Source organism: Gorilla gorilla, chromosome 1 (genome assembly GCF_029281585.2).
Source record: "Gorilla gorilla gorilla isolate KB3781 chromosome 1, NHGRI_mGorGor1-v2.1_pri, whole genome shotgun sequence".
In the NCBI taxonomy this organism is placed as follows: Eukaryota; Metazoa; Chordata; class Mammalia; order Primates; family Hominidae; genus Gorilla; species Gorilla gorilla.
Genome location: NC_073224.2, coordinates 13226100 through 13244181, shown reverse-complemented (window position 1 = coordinate 13244181; position 18082 = coordinate 13226100). Strand labels below are relative to the sequence as shown.

Below are 18082 nucleotides of genomic sequence, written 5' to 3'. Positions count from 1 at the left end.
GTTAGGGGAAGGCTCATGTCTTAGTCACCTTCCTCTCTTTAAAGCCCAAGTTGTTGGCACATGACAGATAGTCAAGAAATAATTTTTGGATTAAATATTAATGAACAATGGAGAAAAAGTAGATGGTAAGATCAACCAGGGTAAAGAGATGAAGGTGAAAGGGAAAATACTATGTGTAAGGCTTAAAAATGGACTGGGTCAGGCATGGTGGCACATGCCTCTAGTCCCAGCTACTGGGGAGGGTGAGGTGGGAGCACCACTTGATCCCAGGAGTTCAAAGCTGCAGTGAGCTATTATAGTGCCAATGTACTACAGCCTGGGTGATGGAGCAAGACATCACCTCTCTCTCTCTCTCTCTCAAAAAAAAAAATAAATTAATTAAAAAAAGGATGAAAAAGAGCTTGTAAATTGACAAGGGAAACACATAAGGGTATTTCAGGCACAGGGAAAACAATATTTTGAGAAACACAACCCTGAAAAAGTAGGTTGTATTTGGGAAATCACAATTAGCTTTCAGATACTTCAAAACTCAATTATAGTAAATAATAAGAATGAGATTGAAACGAGATATTTCAGATCCTAAATGGTTTCAAATGCCTTTTTATTATTTTATTTTATTTTTTAAAGAAAATGTGAACTTAACTTCTAGGTCACTGATTCTAAATCTTCTATGACACTTATTTCACTCATCATTTTATCATCCAACCATGAACAAATAAAAGCCTGCTTTTTTTTTTAAAAGGAAATTGATATTTTCTGACTTTATTTTATTTTTAATTGTTGCTAGGCTACAGAGGCATTAAATGTTGTAGTCATATTATAGAAAGTACAATGAATTGTTATGTTTTTGGTAGACAAATAATTCTTAATTTTCAATTTAATTGCAACAGTAACTATAACATACAAGAATTAAAAGTACAGTGGTATCCTTGAGGGATATTTTGCTTAGGACTAAAATATACAACCAGAAATAAAAATTGTGTTAGTAATATAAAAATTCAATAATATGACTGGGCTATTACTAGGTTTGGTGAGAAGTAGGATATCAAAAGCATTTGCTGGGAGGCATTAGCAGAGAAAATGGGACTTAAGAGAATTGTTGGCCAGGCGGGGTGGCTCACGCCTGTACTCCCAACACTTTGGGAAGCCAAAGTGGGCAGATCATGAGGTCAGGAGTTAGAGACCAGCCTGGTCAATATGGTGAAACTCCATCTCTACTAAAAATACAAAAATTAGCCAGGGCTTGTGGCATGCACCTATAATCCCAGCTACTTGGGAGGCTGAGGCAGAAGAATCACCTGAATCCGGGAGGCAGAGCTTGCAGTTGAAGTGAGCCGAGATGGCACCATTGCACTCCAGCCTGGGTGACAGAGTGAGACTCCGTCTCAAAAAAAAAAGAATTGTCACGATTACTCCCTGTAAGCCAAGTGGTGGCAGCAAGTGGCACATCCCGCAGGAATACGGATTTGAAGAAAGCAGAGGATTTCAATGACAATCTCACTTCTCATTTAGCTTGTTTCTGAAGTCTACCGATTAAGATCATGTATCAGACAATGAGAAGCTATTTCACTTACACTCCACTTTCAGCTTTTAGACTTACAACGGTTGACAAAATGCAAAAACAAAAATGAAAAGCTGTATGAAAGCAATGGAAAGCCTTGATATTTATAAAACAAATTTATTTAAATAAATTTTTGTAAAGTAACTTTCTAAAAATACTAAATGACTGAAATCATACCAAGTATATTCTATGAATATACATAATGAAAATAACAAAGGATAAATAGAACAATCTCCAAATGTTTGAAAATTAAGGATTACATTTCTAAATAGGCCACAGTACAGAGTAGACTGCAGTAGAAATCAGAAAACTTTTTGGACAGAAAACTAATTTAGAAATTTATGTCATTAAAAATAGATGCAGCTAAAGCAGTAGTAAGAGGAAATATTGTAGCTTTGCTATAGGCATGAAGTAAAAGATTCAATATTGTCCATGTCAATTTTCACCAAGTTTATCTACAGAGTCAGTGTAATTCTAATACAATTTCAGTAGTTTTATGATAAGACGGTTCTAAAATTTATTTCAAAACCTGAAGGTCCAAGAATAACTAAGGCAGTTCTAAAAGTGAAAAACAAAGATGAAAGTTCCACCATCTGTAACACATATTATAAAGGCAAGGTAAACAGTATGGCATTCGTCCTGGGATAAATAAGTAGACTAAGAAAATACGGTAAAGAATTCAAAGACAGAACTAAAATACAGTCACCTAATTTTTAACAATGATGCCTCGAACATGCAGTGAAGAAACTTTTTTAAACAAACGACCCCCCGTAAGTATAAAAATGAACCTTTACTGCTACTTCATACCAAAAGCAGAAATAAAGTCCAAACTTAACACAGACTTAAATCTGAACAGCAAAATAATATAGTATCTAGAACACAACAAACAAGAAAATCTCCATGACCTTGTAATGATAAATAGTTTTTATACAGGATGCAGTATGCATCAACAATAAGGGAGTAATTAATAAATCAGATTTCATTAAAACTAAGAATTTCCATTTATGTAAACACATCATTGGAAGAGTGAAAAGACAAGCCTCAAATGGATGAAGATATATGAAATACATATATCCAACAAAGGATTCAAATCTAGCCTAATAATCAATATGAATGGGCCAATTAAAACAACAATAACACTGGGCAAAATACTTGCAGAGGCACCTTCTCCAAGAGAATATGGAAATGGTCAATAAGCATATGAGAAGATGCTCAATATAATTTGCCATCAGGGAAATGAATATTAAAGATACAACATGATACGTATCCACCGGAATGGCTAAAATAAAACCAGGTGCCAAATTTTGCAAGGATGTGGAGCAAACAGAACATTAACATAGTGTTTGTGAGAGTGTAAATTGGTGCAACCACTTAGAAAACTGATTGGCCATATCTATCAAAATTGAACACATATATAGCCTATTATGTCAGCAATCCCAATCCTAAGTACATACTGAACAGAAATGTGTATGTGTAGGCATCTGAAAGACATGTACAAGAATGTTCATAGCAGCATTATATATAATAACCCAAACTAGGAAAAACCCAAACATCTATCAGTAGAACAGATCCATTGTATTATATTCATAAAATGGAGTACTATACAACAATGTAAAATAAACCACTGCTGTATCCAACATGTATTGGTCTTATAAACATAAAACTGAGCCAAAGAATCCAGACATAGAATTCTGTGATTCTATTTATATAAAGCTCAAAGAAAGATAAAGGTAATCTATGGTAGAGGTCGAAATAGTGGTTCCCTCTGTGGAGGGCACTGACTGCAAGGGGGACTGAGAAGGCTTTCTGAGATGTCTGCAACGTTCTACATCTTGGTCCGTGACGGTTTTATGTGGATGTGTTTACTTTGTGAAATTCATTGAGCTATATATTTAATATTTGTGCCTTTTATTGCATGCATGATATTCCTCAGGCATCCTCACACCTGCATGCAATTTGGGTGAACACGTAAGGTGATAATAACCATGTGGTGGAAGATCTCTTTGGCAGCTGTGTGGAAGATCAGATGGTGAAAGAGGAAAGGTGACAAAGGCTTAAGCAAAGTATTAAGAGACCTGAAATAAGGCAGGTATGTGAGGAGGAAATGTGGTATCTAGAAGACAGACAGGGGGGATAGAGTCTATAGACCATGGCTCATTAGATGTGGCGTACGAGAGCGTAGAGTTGAGTTTCTAATATGAATGACTGAGCAGATGGAAATTCAGGTATAGGGACAGATGCTGTGTTGGTACAGGGAGGGAAAGAAAGCATGTGAGCCGAGTCAACATGTTGCATTTGAGATGTTTATATGAGGGATACAGGTGGAGATGGTTAGGAAGTGAAATTAAGAAAACTGATTAATAAAACCCATTTTGAATTTACAGGGACCCTTGTGTAAAATTAAATCCCTCCCTGGGTGCAAGGACTTCATGAGGGCTAGGTTTCAAAAGCACCTCACCTCCAAGCCACAGTTTGAGACCTTGGAGATCTTTCCGACTTCTGAGTCAAGGAGAGAGGTAAAGCATGGGGAGCAAAAGGAACAGGAATGACCTGCACACCGCCCGTCAGAAGGGCCTTGGCCAGCTGTCTCACTTCTCCAGCCTGCCTGGCCTTTTTCCGGGCCTCCTCACACCTGCACTAAATCTTTATCATTTACTGGGAAGCCCTACTTTTATTCTTTTTCACAATATATTTGATTAGTTTCTATATTCAGTAACTCTTGCAGCTGAAATTGCTCATGGCTTATTTTATATTTACCTATTTTTTTGGTGGGATATTTCTGGAAAAAACTTTCTAGAATTTTGCTAAAAGACTAGAATCCCTGCAAAAAGATAACCCTTAAACAAGATATTCAATCACAGATTTAAAATAGTCTCATAAAAATTATTTCTAAAATGCGCTGTTATCATTTAATATATGTCTACCAAAGGATGAGAGTAGAGAAATACAATAACTGTATTCTAAAGACTTATACATGTTCTACATACAGTATACACATCATGTGCATCCCTAAGAGCCAGAGAGGCCTATCATCGCTACCTAGAAAATAGCTATGAGAAATTAGGGTCCTGTTCATTGCTTTACTCCTATGAAGGAAAATCATTTATTTTCGTGTTTTGATAAGAAGTCTTATTATATATCAACAGAACCTAAGTTGTAGTAGTATCTACATATGCTTGGAAATTCAAACACTTCTTTTTCTGTGAGATGCAATTACTATAATGAAATTTTAACATATAGTTCACAATAGGAATGTAAACCAGGCCTTTATTCGTGCATTTGTCAATCGCTATTTGCTGTTTACAGTAGCAAATATTCAGCAACTCCAAAGAAAATCTGTTAGGCTTCCTAATATCCCCAAGTTTTAACTTTTGGTTGAGTTTACAAGCTTTAGCATGGGCTATGGCAAGAAAGAGAGCTGTGGATGTCTCAGGCTCCCTCCTTCTCTTCCTAACACATCAGCTTTTTATCCTGCCAGGATAATCAAACCCAAAGAGATGCTAGTAAACTCCATAAGGAAAATCATCTGCAAATACAGGACCCTCGGTTAACCAAAAGTAATCAATTCCTCAGAAAAAAAAAGTGTTCTCTAACAAATTATCAGATAGTGAGAACCCAATTTTACATTTTTAAAAAATAGGAAAAGTAAGAATACATTTCTAAGCCACGTTGATTGTATCTGTCAATCCACTGAACTGGGCACTTACAAGTTTTTCAAAGACATTCTGCTGCACCCAAGTAGCACAGCACAGCTTTTCAAACATACGATTATCTCATGTTTTATTTTCCTGTGCATAGAAAACATGTGCATGGTGGTAGGTACATGTGCACGGCCAAGCTTACGTCTTCTATGTGGTAATGACTTTCAATATGCTTTATCACTTCCAATTTTTCTTCTTCAGGAGGAAGGGCCACTGGGGCTCACTTATTTGATTCCTGTTCTGTTCCATTCTTAGAAGGAACTGCCACTTAAAAATGTGGGGAAGATGACAAGCAAAAAATGCACAGTATGTTTACACAGCACAAACATGAGCTGTAATGCCATCAGGTGGAACATGAATGACTCACTGAGGTCAGTGCCCTGTCCTCTTCTAGGGACGTCCGGCAGCTTGAACATTCTCACTGGCTCAAACACGCCTTTTCCTTTTAGAGGCTTACAGTTTGGATAATAAATTCCAGGTAACAATTTTTACAAAACAGTAAAAACTATTTGGATGTGAGAGCTCAATTCGGTTGACATTACAGCAAAATAAAAAAAAGTTATTTTGGAATTATTTTCAGTCTTCATGAGATTGTGAGAAAAACTGCAAAGTGGCTATATAAATGGTGTTCTCCTGTGGAATTGTCTTAAAACTCAGGAATCAGGCAATGTTTCATAGACTCCAGGACCTGACCATATTATTTTTTAAATATATAGCGTGAAAAGGATTTTCATTTGGCAGGCAAGTGAAAAGTAGAGATCCAGTGTCTATTCTGACGTGAAGTGGTTCTTCTCTGTAATCACACCGTTGAAGTGTTCAGAAAGGGAAAGAGTCTTCTTTCTAGTTAATCATCATTTATTGACCAGTAGATTATTTTGCTTACACTAATATGCAACTGTTTTTTTAAATCCCAATATATTAATTAGTTCCTCCACTCAAAAACTGTAATCGAGTTATTTTTCAAAGAAGATGTAAATGTACTATGTACTAAGTGAAATGTACTAACTATAAAGAAATTATATATTATTTTAAGTGAAATTAAAGGTATCTTAACAGAACACCCAGCGGTAGAATAGCATATCAACCTTGGTCTTACCCTTTAATTTCAAGGCTTCTAATACCTTTGAATCAGCTGTTACATCACTCACTAGCTTGATTTCAATATTTTGAGAAGTCAGTTGGAGCAACTTTTCAAAAAGACGTTGACCCTGGAAAAAATATTCAGAGACAAAGAGTCAGAAAACCTAAATGTTTACCAATTTAGACAGGTAAAAATAAACTCATTAATCTATTCATTCAAATGTTAAAAAGTCAAGCATTTCAACAACTGGTATTCAGATTTATGAAATTCTTTCGAAAGAGTTTATATCAATAGAGTAGTAGCATGAACACAGATTGCACTTTTTGGGGGCTATTGTGCAATTAAACAATTATTGCAATAATAATTCCAATGCTACAATGCAATTCTACCCTTTTCTGCTTTTTGAATCTGTTATCTACGCATGAAGAGGCAGCAAAGAAGATTAAGCAGTTGTGTTTTGGCCCAAAGAGACCTGGATTCCAGCTGGTTTTCCAATTTAAAAGCTGTTTCTTAATCTCACTAATCTCCAGTTTCTTCCTCTGCAAAATGCAGATAATATTTATATTTACTTCAAAAGGTTTTTGTGAGATTAAAGAAGTTAATAGTAAGTAAGCATTCTTTAAGAATTAGCTGTTAAGAGGGAAATTATGGTTACTAATCAGTGATTTACCTGAATTCATGTTGTTTAAATGTATTTTAATGAATTCAACTAATGTTCTGCCTAAAAATAAGTGAAATAAAAAACAAAATCAAAAATAAAAGTTTTTCAGCCAGGCATGGTGGTTCATGCCTCTAATCCCAGAACTTTGGGAGGCTGAGGCAGGTGGATCACTTGAGGCCAAGAGTCTGAGACCAGTCCAGCCTGGCCAATCTGGTGAAACCCTGTCTCTACTAAAAATAGAAAAATTAGCTGGGCATGGTGGTGCGCACTTATTCCCAGCTACTCAGGAGGCTGAGGCAGGAGAATTGCTTGAACCTGGGAGGCAGAGGTTACAGTGAACCAAGGTTGCACCAGAGCACTCCAGCCTGGGCGACAGAACAAGAATCCATCTCAACAAACAAATAAATAAAAGTTTTATTTATGGGAGTTTCAAAAGCATATAATTTTTAGAGTAAGTTTTAATCTCAGGCAGACTGAATAACAGTAGGTCCACAGTCATTGCATTATCTCAGGTCATCGGATTGCACCATTATTCTATTTATCATCCTTTGTATGTTTTAATAGACTCCCGTCTGTCTCCTTATCATAAAAGGAAAATGGTCTTCTTGTATTGATTTTTTAGATTTTTTGCTGTTGGGTCACAAACTCAAATGCCTTCAGGAGCTAAACAGAGAATAAGGCTTTGGTCTTAATGGCCCCATAGTGGCAAGGTCTTACCTTGCTCTGGTAAGAATGGACTGTGGATAATGATATGGAATGAGTTTGGTGACTTGGGAAGAGAGAATGCTAGAAACGTGGAGGCAGAGTGGTGATTCCTGCAATTCAGCCTTAGAAAAGAGAGAAGCTGGCCGGGTGCGTAGCCTCACACCTGTAATCCCAGCACTTTGGGAGACTGAGGCGGGCACAACACCTGAGGTCAGGAGTTTGAAACCAGCCTGGTCAATATGGGGAAACCCAGTCCCTACTAAAAATACAAAAATTAGCTGGGCATGGTGGTGGGTGCCTGTAATCCCAGCTACCCTGGAGGCTGAGGCAGGAGAATCACTGGAACCTGGGAGGTGGAGGTTACAGTGAGCTGAGATCACGCCACTGAACTCCAGCCTGGGCGACAGAGCGAGACTCCGTCTCAAAAAAAAAATAAAAAAATAAAAAAATAAATAAATAACAAAAAAAAGAGAGAAAAGAGAGAAAGGAAAGGAAATGGAAAGGGAAAAGGAAAAGGAAAGGGAAAGGGAAAGGGAGAAACTGAAGGTCAAGACCCGGAAGCTTTAGGGTGTTAGGAGAAAGAAGCTGCCAGTGCTGAGGTCACAGCTGACAGCAGCAGGAGTATCTGGCACATCCAGCTGTGCTCTAGCCTGGAGCTGGCTGGCATAGCCATTGCTCCATAATCCCTGGGTGTTGGACAACAGAGTGGAAGTTGCACCATTGCACCTGTGCCATGCATGGAGGCTTCCTTTTAGTTTAAACAAGCGTAGAAATAAAAGTTGCTCAAAGTGGAGCTCATTGAAAGCGATTAAATTTCTCTGTACTCCAAAAGCCTGGAGGAAGCCTCACCACAAACCAGGTATTCTGGTATGGTATGTTGAGTGCATCAGACAGTTATTAACTCCTTATTTAAAAAAGAGGCAGAGGCCGAGCTTATCCTTGTAATCCCAGTGCTTTGGGAGGCCAAGGTGGAAGAATCACTTGACCCCAGGAGTTCGAGACCAGCCTGGGCAATATCAGGAGACCCTGTCTCTACAAAAAGTTAAAAAAAAAAAAAAAAGCCAGGCATGATGGTGCACACCTGTAGTCCCTGCTACTCAGGAGGATGAGGTTGTGCTTGAGCCTGGGAGTTTGAGGATGCAGTGAGCCATGATTGTGCCACTGCACACCAACCTGGGCAACACAGCTAGACCCCATATCCAAAAATAAAAAAAAAAAAAAGAGGCAGGAGGGGAGAGGGAGGGTGAGAGAAAGAGACAGAGGCAACCAGAGAGACAGAGAAGGACAGGAAAGAAAAAAATGTGCTGATTTGCAGATTTTAGTGCCTATGTAAATTTTAAATTTACTGTGTAGAGGTAGGAGCTTGGATGGTGAGAGGCTCAGGTACAGGATGTGAGGGAGAATCCACGTCAAGGGGCTTTGTGGTTCTTCCACAGACAGAATTGACGCCAATAATACCTCCTTTTCAGCTTTGGCACTCCTCCAAGGAGTCCATTCTACTCTTACTCCATTGAAGGTTTGGTGATGTGTGCATGGCCCAGATTTCCCGAACCTAAACTCGTGGTCATCACATGTTCACGTAAGTTGTTTGTATTTTTCCCTTTCACACAAACAAACACTTTGTGTGTTCTGTAAGGCCCCATGGTCAGTGGGCCAGTATTTTTTGGCAAATTCATTTATTTTTTTAGTTAACAGAATATATTTGGCACCGAAGGAACATTCAAGAGACCATCTAACTTATCTGTATTTCTGGCTCTGTGACTTAAATTGATTTCCACTGTGTTATTTTTGTGGGACTTAAAGACAACCAGAACTCTCACACATGAATGAAAATAGAAATTCCAAAATCTACAGATACTGGCAGACTGTCATTAAATAAAGCTTATTTTTACTGTTAGTATGTGCTGATTACTTACACCAAGGAATCCCACAATTTTTAATTATAGTGCTCACTGTAACGATCTTGGGCTTGGGTAGAGTTTCCATACTTAGGCTTGAGGTAGAATTTCTATTAAATTGTCTTCAGTGTGTTATCTCCCCATATGATAATTTTTGTTAAGACATTCAAAATGTAATCATTTCCAAAGGTATTAAACCCTACTCTGTGCAGAGATCTGCAGTAAGACCTCCTAATGCTTTCTGAGTTACATTCACTCATTTTTTTTAATTTTAATTTTTGAGATGGAGTCTCGATCTGTCACCCAGACTGGGGTGCAGTGATGTGCTCTCGGCTCACTGCAACCTCTGCCTCCTGGGTTCAAGTGATTCTCCTGCCTCAGCTTCCCATGTAGCTGGCACTACAGGCACTTGCCACCATAATCTACTAATTTTTGTATTTTTAGTAGAGATAGGGTTTCACCATGTTGGCCAGGCTGGTCTTGAACTCCTAACTTGAGGTGATCCACCTCCCTCGGCCTCCCAAAGTTCTGGGATTATAGGCATGAGCCACTGTGCCCGACCTCACTCATCATTTTTTTAATAAGAAATAACAAAAGCCCCTTGGCTTTTAAACATCACCAATATAAAATCTTGCCCTTTCTAGTAAAGAACATTAGCCAACATTTCAGACTTAGATAAATTATCTCAAAGACTATCAGTGTCTCAGGAACGCTGACCTACTTTAGACCAATTTGTAAATGAAGTCTGTATAAACCTCATGATGTACAGTAGAGTCGTATGCAGGAAGCTGTACCCCCAAAATAGAGATCCAGCTCAGCCCCTTTGTGACTTTGAAGAGGATGCTTAATGTAGGAGACCCTTCAATCCTGTAGGGGAGGAAATAAACCTGTTTCTCTACCCTCCTAGGTTCAATGGCTGGGCCCAGGAATCAAACTGATGAAAAACTATCAAGAGAGAACCAACAACATTTTAATTATGTACACACAAAGTTTTAATTACATGCATACAAGGGAATCCAGCAAAGAAACAAGACTTAAGGAGGTGGCCAGATGATTAAGGTTTATATACTATCTTTGGCTAAGCAAAGGAAAATGAGTTTGGGGCTTCCAGGTGGGGAAGGCAAGTTATAAGAAGGTGAGGAGAAGTATGGTAAGTAAGGTTTGTCCTGTTATACAGGTAAGAGCCTTTCAGGTGATGACAGCTGTCTCCAGGAGTCGCTCTCTTCCTGGTACGGAGCCATCATTTTTATGCAGTTAGAGAAAGGTTAAAAAAAAAAAAAAACTCTTCCTGCACTGCTGGTTCTCAATTCCCCATAGGTCAAAATAATCCATATGCCAAAGGGGTCTATTTTGAGGTGGCATCTTCTGGTACCTTTCAATCCCAAAAGACTGGTGGGTCATAAATACTGCTTGCTTCTGCTGACCCAAAACAACTGGGAGACAGGATGAAATGCCCAAACACAATGTGAAGGAAATAAGCAAAAACGCCAAACAGAAACCCAAAGTCATGTTAGAGAAACTTAATTCTGAGGCTTATGTAGACTCTAGTGCTGGCTTTCGAGCTTGTTTTAGCAGTTGAACTCTTAGTGCAAATAAAAAGGTAAGCGAAACCTCTCCAATCCCTTCCTTTCCTCCCGTACAGAATCCGCAGGGCTCCACAGAACACAGATGGAAAAACCACTGAATTTTACTCCACATCCTAATGAGAACCTTCAGGATACTGAGATTTCCTACAAACTGAGAAGGCCGTAGCTGGAAGACCACTTAGATCAATAATCAGCCAATCTCTTCATCTTACAAACGAGGACACAGAGGTACAAGAAACTGAGTGACATGCTGATGACCACATGGCTTGCTAGTGGCAGTCAGGCCTAGAACATACATCTCTCTTCCTGATGCAACACAGTTCTCCCTGAATGATCATTTTGTTATGTTAAAGTCGGAAAACGAAGGGGTATTCTTAAAGAAAGTTACTCTCCAGTCTCTCCCACTCTTTCCATTCCCAGCTACGGTCTAATAGACTCTCCCAAGCCAAGCAGTGCTGGGGCTGAGGGACACTCAATTACCAGCAGACTCAGGTTCTGGGGAGTCCAGAGGCCTGCAGAACAATTCTTAGCCCTATATGAGTGTTCCAGAGTTGCCTGTTCTTCAAAAGGTGGTGCAGGAGCCAAGGCCACCTCCCTAAACCCAAGGCTGGGTATACGAGGGGAGAGGCCTCCTTTGGTTGCCCCAGTGGGGAACTAGTAAACCATTCAGTGCTATATCTCCAGTCTTTACCTTCCTTCACCTGAAGGATGGAAGCCACTAATAATCTGATAAAGTTAAATATCAACACATTTAAAGAGAACCAATTACAAGAAGGAAGATGCTTAACACAATGGGGACCTGGTGATACAGGCTCCTGGAGAAGATGGAAGTTAGAACTAAAACACAATATGTGCACTGAAGGATGGCCAAGTGTGTCTGGTACTAATACTTGATGATTTTAGAACTAACTTAGAAGAGTAATTAAAGAACCATATGGCCATTGTTGAAGCCTGGATTAGTGGCCTGAAGATCAAATGCAGGAAATATCTCAAAGTACACATGTGCATGTACACACACAAACACACACACACACACACACACACACACACACAGAGAAACATAAAGGGAATCAGGGGAAAAGGCGGATATATAAATAGAGGAGATACAGCATGTGGCTCATAGGCATACAAAAAAGATTAGGTTTGCAAATAATACCAAAATAAAAAAAAATTATCCAAGTTGAGGGAAGAACTAAATCTACAAGGTGAAAAGGTACCTGAAGGTGAAGGCAAATTTGAAAAATACTTAGAGCTATATTCTGTAAAATTACTTAACATCGAGGAGAAAGAACAACCTCTCGCCAAAAAAATAGTTACCCATCAAGGAAAATGAATCAGATAGACTGGCAGAGATCTAACCAGCTGCAAGTACATGGTTTTATAGCCTATGGAAGACAAAGACTGAGGCCCAAGAATCCTTTACACACTCAAGAATGTTACCTGCCAGGGTGAAAGAAATATTTGCAGATATAAACAGACTTAGAGACTATCTTGCCTACTTAACCCATATGGGGAACATATTCATATTTAAAGAAAAACTGTAACCAAACAGTAAATAACACTGAACACCATCAAAGAAGATGAGGGGAGAAGAAATAAGTGAGGAACAATACGATACGTACATGTGTTTCATGCACTCAATGTGGGTTTTTGAAATGGAAGTCACACATTACAGGGGAAGGTCTACTGAGAATCAATTACACGCATTCTCAATGGGAGCGATATTGCCCCAAAGGGACTGAAATAGTGTTACTCTTTCGATGACTAACACACAGATATACATAGAACACATATGCAGTATATCTGTGATATTATAATATCATGGGAGGCAGTATTAAGAAAAAAATATATTAGAAGGCTCCTCAGGAAGATAATAATAAAAAACAGGTGGAGAAATGCTGATCTATGATCAACAGGATAAACAATCTCAGTAAAAGTTATACTAAAAATGGAGGTGGGCTTTAAGGTATTAGATGGGAAAAAGTGGGTCATTTTTATGAAATGACACAATTTATGGTGCTTTGAGAGCTGTAAACTGAGATGTACCAAAGAGCATGGCAAGTAAATATATAAAGCAAAAATTAATAGAAATGCAATTAATACACTATCACAATGTAATACTTCAAAATATATTTCTCAAAATTGGGCAGATCTAATAGAAAACAAATGAGACTATATAAAAATTATATATTATCAATAAACTTGATTATATGTATACTTTTATATACTTCTCACTCTATATATCAAATCCCCTCAAAACAATTTTCATTTGTGGAACATTTACAAAAATCTGTCTTGTAACTGCCATTAAGAAGCCTGAACAAAAGTTATAATGAGATACTCTATAGGCTTCATTCTCAGCTCACAATCTAAGGAAGTTAGCAACAAATCATTTACATGTTTTGTGAGTATAAAACAAATCTTACCTATTTGGAAATTTAAAACTCACTCTTAGATTGTCCTTATACCAAAGAAGAAAAGTAAATGTATGCCTTCTCTAGAAAGCTATGAATAGGTGGGTACCTCATAGCGAAACCATGAAAGGAGGCAATATCTGGTGTGGAAGAGAAATTTATAACCATAAATACCTTCGGTATTATTTTTAAAATACTATAAAATCATATTCATCATATTAACATGGTAGAGGCATAAGAATGTGTAAATATAGAAGGGAACTTAATAGAGAATCCAGAAATGGTATGCACAAGATTTTTTGTTTGTTATGTTTTCTTTGTTAATTTTTAAGTTCTGGGATACATGTGCAGAACATGCAGGTTTGTTACATAGGTATACATGTGCCATGGTGGTTTGCTGCACCTATCAACCCATCATCTGGGTTTTAAGGCCCGCATGCATTAGGTATTTGTCCTAATGCTCTCCCTCCCCTTGCCCCCCATCCCCCAACAGGCCCTGGCATGTGATGTTCCCCTCCCTGTGTCCATGTGTTCTCACTGTTTGAATCCCACTTATGAATGAGAACATGTGGTGTTTTGTTTTCTGTTCCTGTGTTAGTTTGCTGAGAATGATGGCTTCTAGCTTCATCCATGTCCCTGCAAAGGACATGAACTCATTCTTTTTTATGGCTGCATAGTATTCCATGGTGTATATGTGCCATATTTTCTTTATCCAGTCTATCATTGATGGGCATTTGAGTTGGTTCCAAGCCTTTGCCATTGTAAATAGAGGCACAAATTTTTATCAATAAAAAGACGCTATTTTAATTCAATTCGAAACAGTTAAAAAGGTTTAATCTGGCACATATGAAGGGACCTCTATATTATATTACAAATAAAAATGTGTTTCCAGTCATAATTAGTACACACTAATACTTTCAAAAAAGTCCAGGCAATGATGTGCACTGTCTTGGAATGGGGGAACCTTAATCAGGCTGTTAGCAGGCTAAAAAATGGCTCCCCAAAGATAGTGCATCTGAATCTCTGGAGCCTGTCAATGTTACCTTATTTGGAAATACGGTCTTTGCAGACATTATTAAATTAAGGATCTTATGATGGGGGATTATCCTGGATTATCTGAGGATAATCCTAAATACAATCACAAGTGTACTTATAAGAGATGGGCAAAAGGGGATTTGACACAACTAGAGGAGAAGACACCGTGAAGATGGAGCAGGAAGAGATCCGAAGATGCTGGCCTTGAAGGCTGGAAGGTGCAGCAGCAAGCCAAGGAATGCCAGAAGCCACCAGGAGCTGGGAGAGCCGAGGAATGCTAGCAGGCTCTGGAGCCACTGGAGGGAGCATCACCCTCTGACACCTTGGTTTTGATCCGAGGAAACTGATTTCAGGCTTCCTACCTCCAGGTCTGTAAGAAAATAAATTTCTGTTTCTTAAACCAAAAAGTCTATGGCAATTTGTTACAGTAGCCACAGGAAATGAATATACAAGCCAGCTATATAAAAGTAATAAAAGAGAATACAGACATATAGAATTATAACATATTTAAATAAATTATACTGCAAAAGATACTATAAAGTTAATAAGAAAATCTGGAATAAATATTTGCTACACAAATGAGAGATGAAGGGATAATAGCTGTACTCTACAAAATGTGTTAAAAATTGGCTAGGTGCAGTGCTTACACCTATAATCCCAGTGCTTTGGAAGGCCATGTGGGAGGATCACTTGAGGCCAAGAGTTTGAGACCAGCCTGGACAACATAATGAGGGTCTGTTTCTATCAAACAAAAATAATAAAAGTCCTAAAGCCCAGTAAAATGCAGGCAAAGTATGAGAACAGTCAATGACTAAGAAAAGCAAGCCTTGGCCAGGTGTGGTGGCTCACGCCTGTAATCCCAGCATTTTGGGAGGCCGAGGTGGGTGGATCACAAGGTCAGGAGATTGAGACCATCCTGGCTAACACGGTGAAACCCCGTCTCTACTAAAAATACAAAAAATTAGCCAGGTGTGGTGGCAGGTGCCTGTAGTCCCAGCTACTCAGGAGGCTGAGGTAGGAGAATGGCGTGAACCCGGGAAGCAGAGGTTGCAGTGAGCTGAGATCACGCCACTGCACTCCAGCCTGGGGGACAGAGCAAGACTCAGTCTCCAACAAAAAAAGCAAAGAAAAGCAAGCCTCTGTGGCCAACAGACATAGGGAGATGCTTTATGTAATCAAGGAAGCTCAAAGCAGCACAATAAAGAGACCTTTCTTTGTACTCAAAGAGACTGAAAAACATTTAAGAGTGTCAACACTTCCTCTCGTCAGAGATTTGGAGATTTGGGGAAATGATACTCTGACATATCGGCTTTCTTCCACCCAGGAATCCTACACCTAGAAATCTATCCCAGAGAAACATAAGCACCCAATTGCAGAAGAGTTTATCTTGGATATACCATTATCCTACTTACACATACACATATATATGTGTGTGTATACGTGCATATAAAGTTTAAATGAAAATTAAAAAGGAAATATAACTGATTGAACATATTAAACATTTGATGCTATAGTCATAAGAAAATAAGATTTAGGATTTAAGTCAAAGTGTTCTTTTGAAGCAATATACTAGCCTTGATTTTTTTTAAATTTATGACCTAAGAGGAAAGATCATATGATATATGAATATATATTCATATTCATATACATATGAATCCCCTTTGGGCTTAATTCATTAGTTTATTTAATCAATTAGTTAAATTTGCTATAAGATTGATATTTATTTACTTATATTACTTATATTCATTTACTTACTTACTTATATCTTACTGAATTTTTAGTTTGTAGGATATACAAAGTTTGCCACAGATATAAGCATGAATGTTATTTCCTTGTATATTTGTCAGTGTCAGCCTTTATTCTCAAATGCCCTTGGATAAAGAGAAGTGACTTTTAGGCCAATTCATTCAAAGCATTTATTTACTGGTTGCTTCCTATGTGTCAGCGACCTGAAAGTACTAGTGATATTCAAGGAGAATATGTAGATGACAGATAAGCAAATACAGCCCAATATTCCAAATTCCAGGATGGAGGAAGACAGAGCAAGGGAAAAGCATAGCATGGCATCAATAACCCAGCATAAGGCCTCATGGAAAGTTCCCCAAAGAAAGGTAGGGAAGAAAGAATGTTCCAGGTGGAGCCTATGGCAGAATCCAGAAAGCAGGCAGGAGACAGGAGAGATAAATGGGGTCACACGATGAAGGGCCTTGTAAGATGTGTTGAAGAGTTTGGATCTCATCTGGAAAACAATGTGGACCCTCTGAAGCATTTAACCCAGTGAAGGACACAATCACATTTTTGTTCTAAGAAAAGAACTCGGACTGCAAATTGGAGAATGATAGTTACAGGGGAGAACTGGAGACCGAATGAGCAATGAGGTTGGTGAAATAGGGAAGTGTCAATCACAATGAAAAAAAACTGGAAAGAGCTGGGTGTGCTGGCTCATGCCTGTAATCACAACCACTTGGTCAGGCCAGGCAGGAGGATCACTTGAGGCTTGGAGCTGGAGACCAGCCTGAGCAATATAACCAGACATATTTCTAAAAATATTTAAAAACATCAGCTGGGCATGGTGGCACAGACCTATAGTTCTAGCTACTTGAGAGGCTGAGGCAGGATTGCTTGAACCCAGAAGGATAAAGCTGAAGGTGAGCTTATGATTGTGCCACTGCTGCCCAGCCTGGGCAACAAAGCAAGACCTTGTTCATATATTCATATATATATGAATATTTAAATATGTATTAATATTTAAAATTATATATAAATTATATATACATATTGTATACATTTGTATATATACACAAATTATATATATGAATATATATATGAATATTTATAAATTGGAAAGAATCCAGGTACCGTTTATGAGATAACACAGTGATGAATCTGCTGATTAGGCTTGGAGCTTAAGAGAGAGAGGGGAATTGGAGTGGTGGCCAGAATATGCAAATAGCTCTAAGGATGTGCCAGGAGAACTATGGAATTCCTTATCCCAAACCCAGAAGATAGTGGCCGCTTCATCTCTTCACAGATGTCCCAATGGATCAATCAGAGCTTTAGGAGTTCAGTGCCACAGACCCAGCACCTTGATTGACAGTACTCATTTTTTGGCAATGAGCCACAAGGAATATCTGCTTGAAACCAGTGGAGAGTATCTGGCGTGGAGGCATGCAGGCTGCCTGTCCATTCATCATAACAGGCTCCATCTCATTAGAGGATTTAATGAGTCTGAACAGTTCATCATCAACGCCTTGCTTAATGATGGTTATCTCAATGATGCACCCTGTGGGCATAAACATAGCCATCCCTGTCAGGGACAGATGAAGAGAGATGAATATGCTCATCATGCCAATCACGGGCCAGGAAATAGCAAGAGATTAATATCAGAAGCAGGAGGTTGGTAACCAGGCTCTCGGTGGCTGGAATCCTACAGTAGCTGA

The 18082-nt window shown here is 38.5% G+C and overlaps 1 protein-coding gene across 5 annotated transcripts in view; it reads right to left on the bottom strand.

The window, feature by feature from the left end:
* Positions 1-18082, bottom strand: part of PLD5 (phospholipase D family member 5) — a 444561-nt gene that overhangs the window by 177831 nt on the left and 248648 nt on the right. For 4 of the 5 annotated variants that reach the window (XM_031002678.3, XM_055380520.2, XM_055380524.2 and 1 more), the window contains one exon: positions 6359-6470. In XM_031002678.3, coding sequence (XP_030858538.2) covers positions 6359-6470 — 112 coding nt within the window. The remainder of the gene's footprint in view (positions 1-6358; positions 6471-18082) is intronic. The other variant, XM_055380530.2, reaches the window with a different exon arrangement.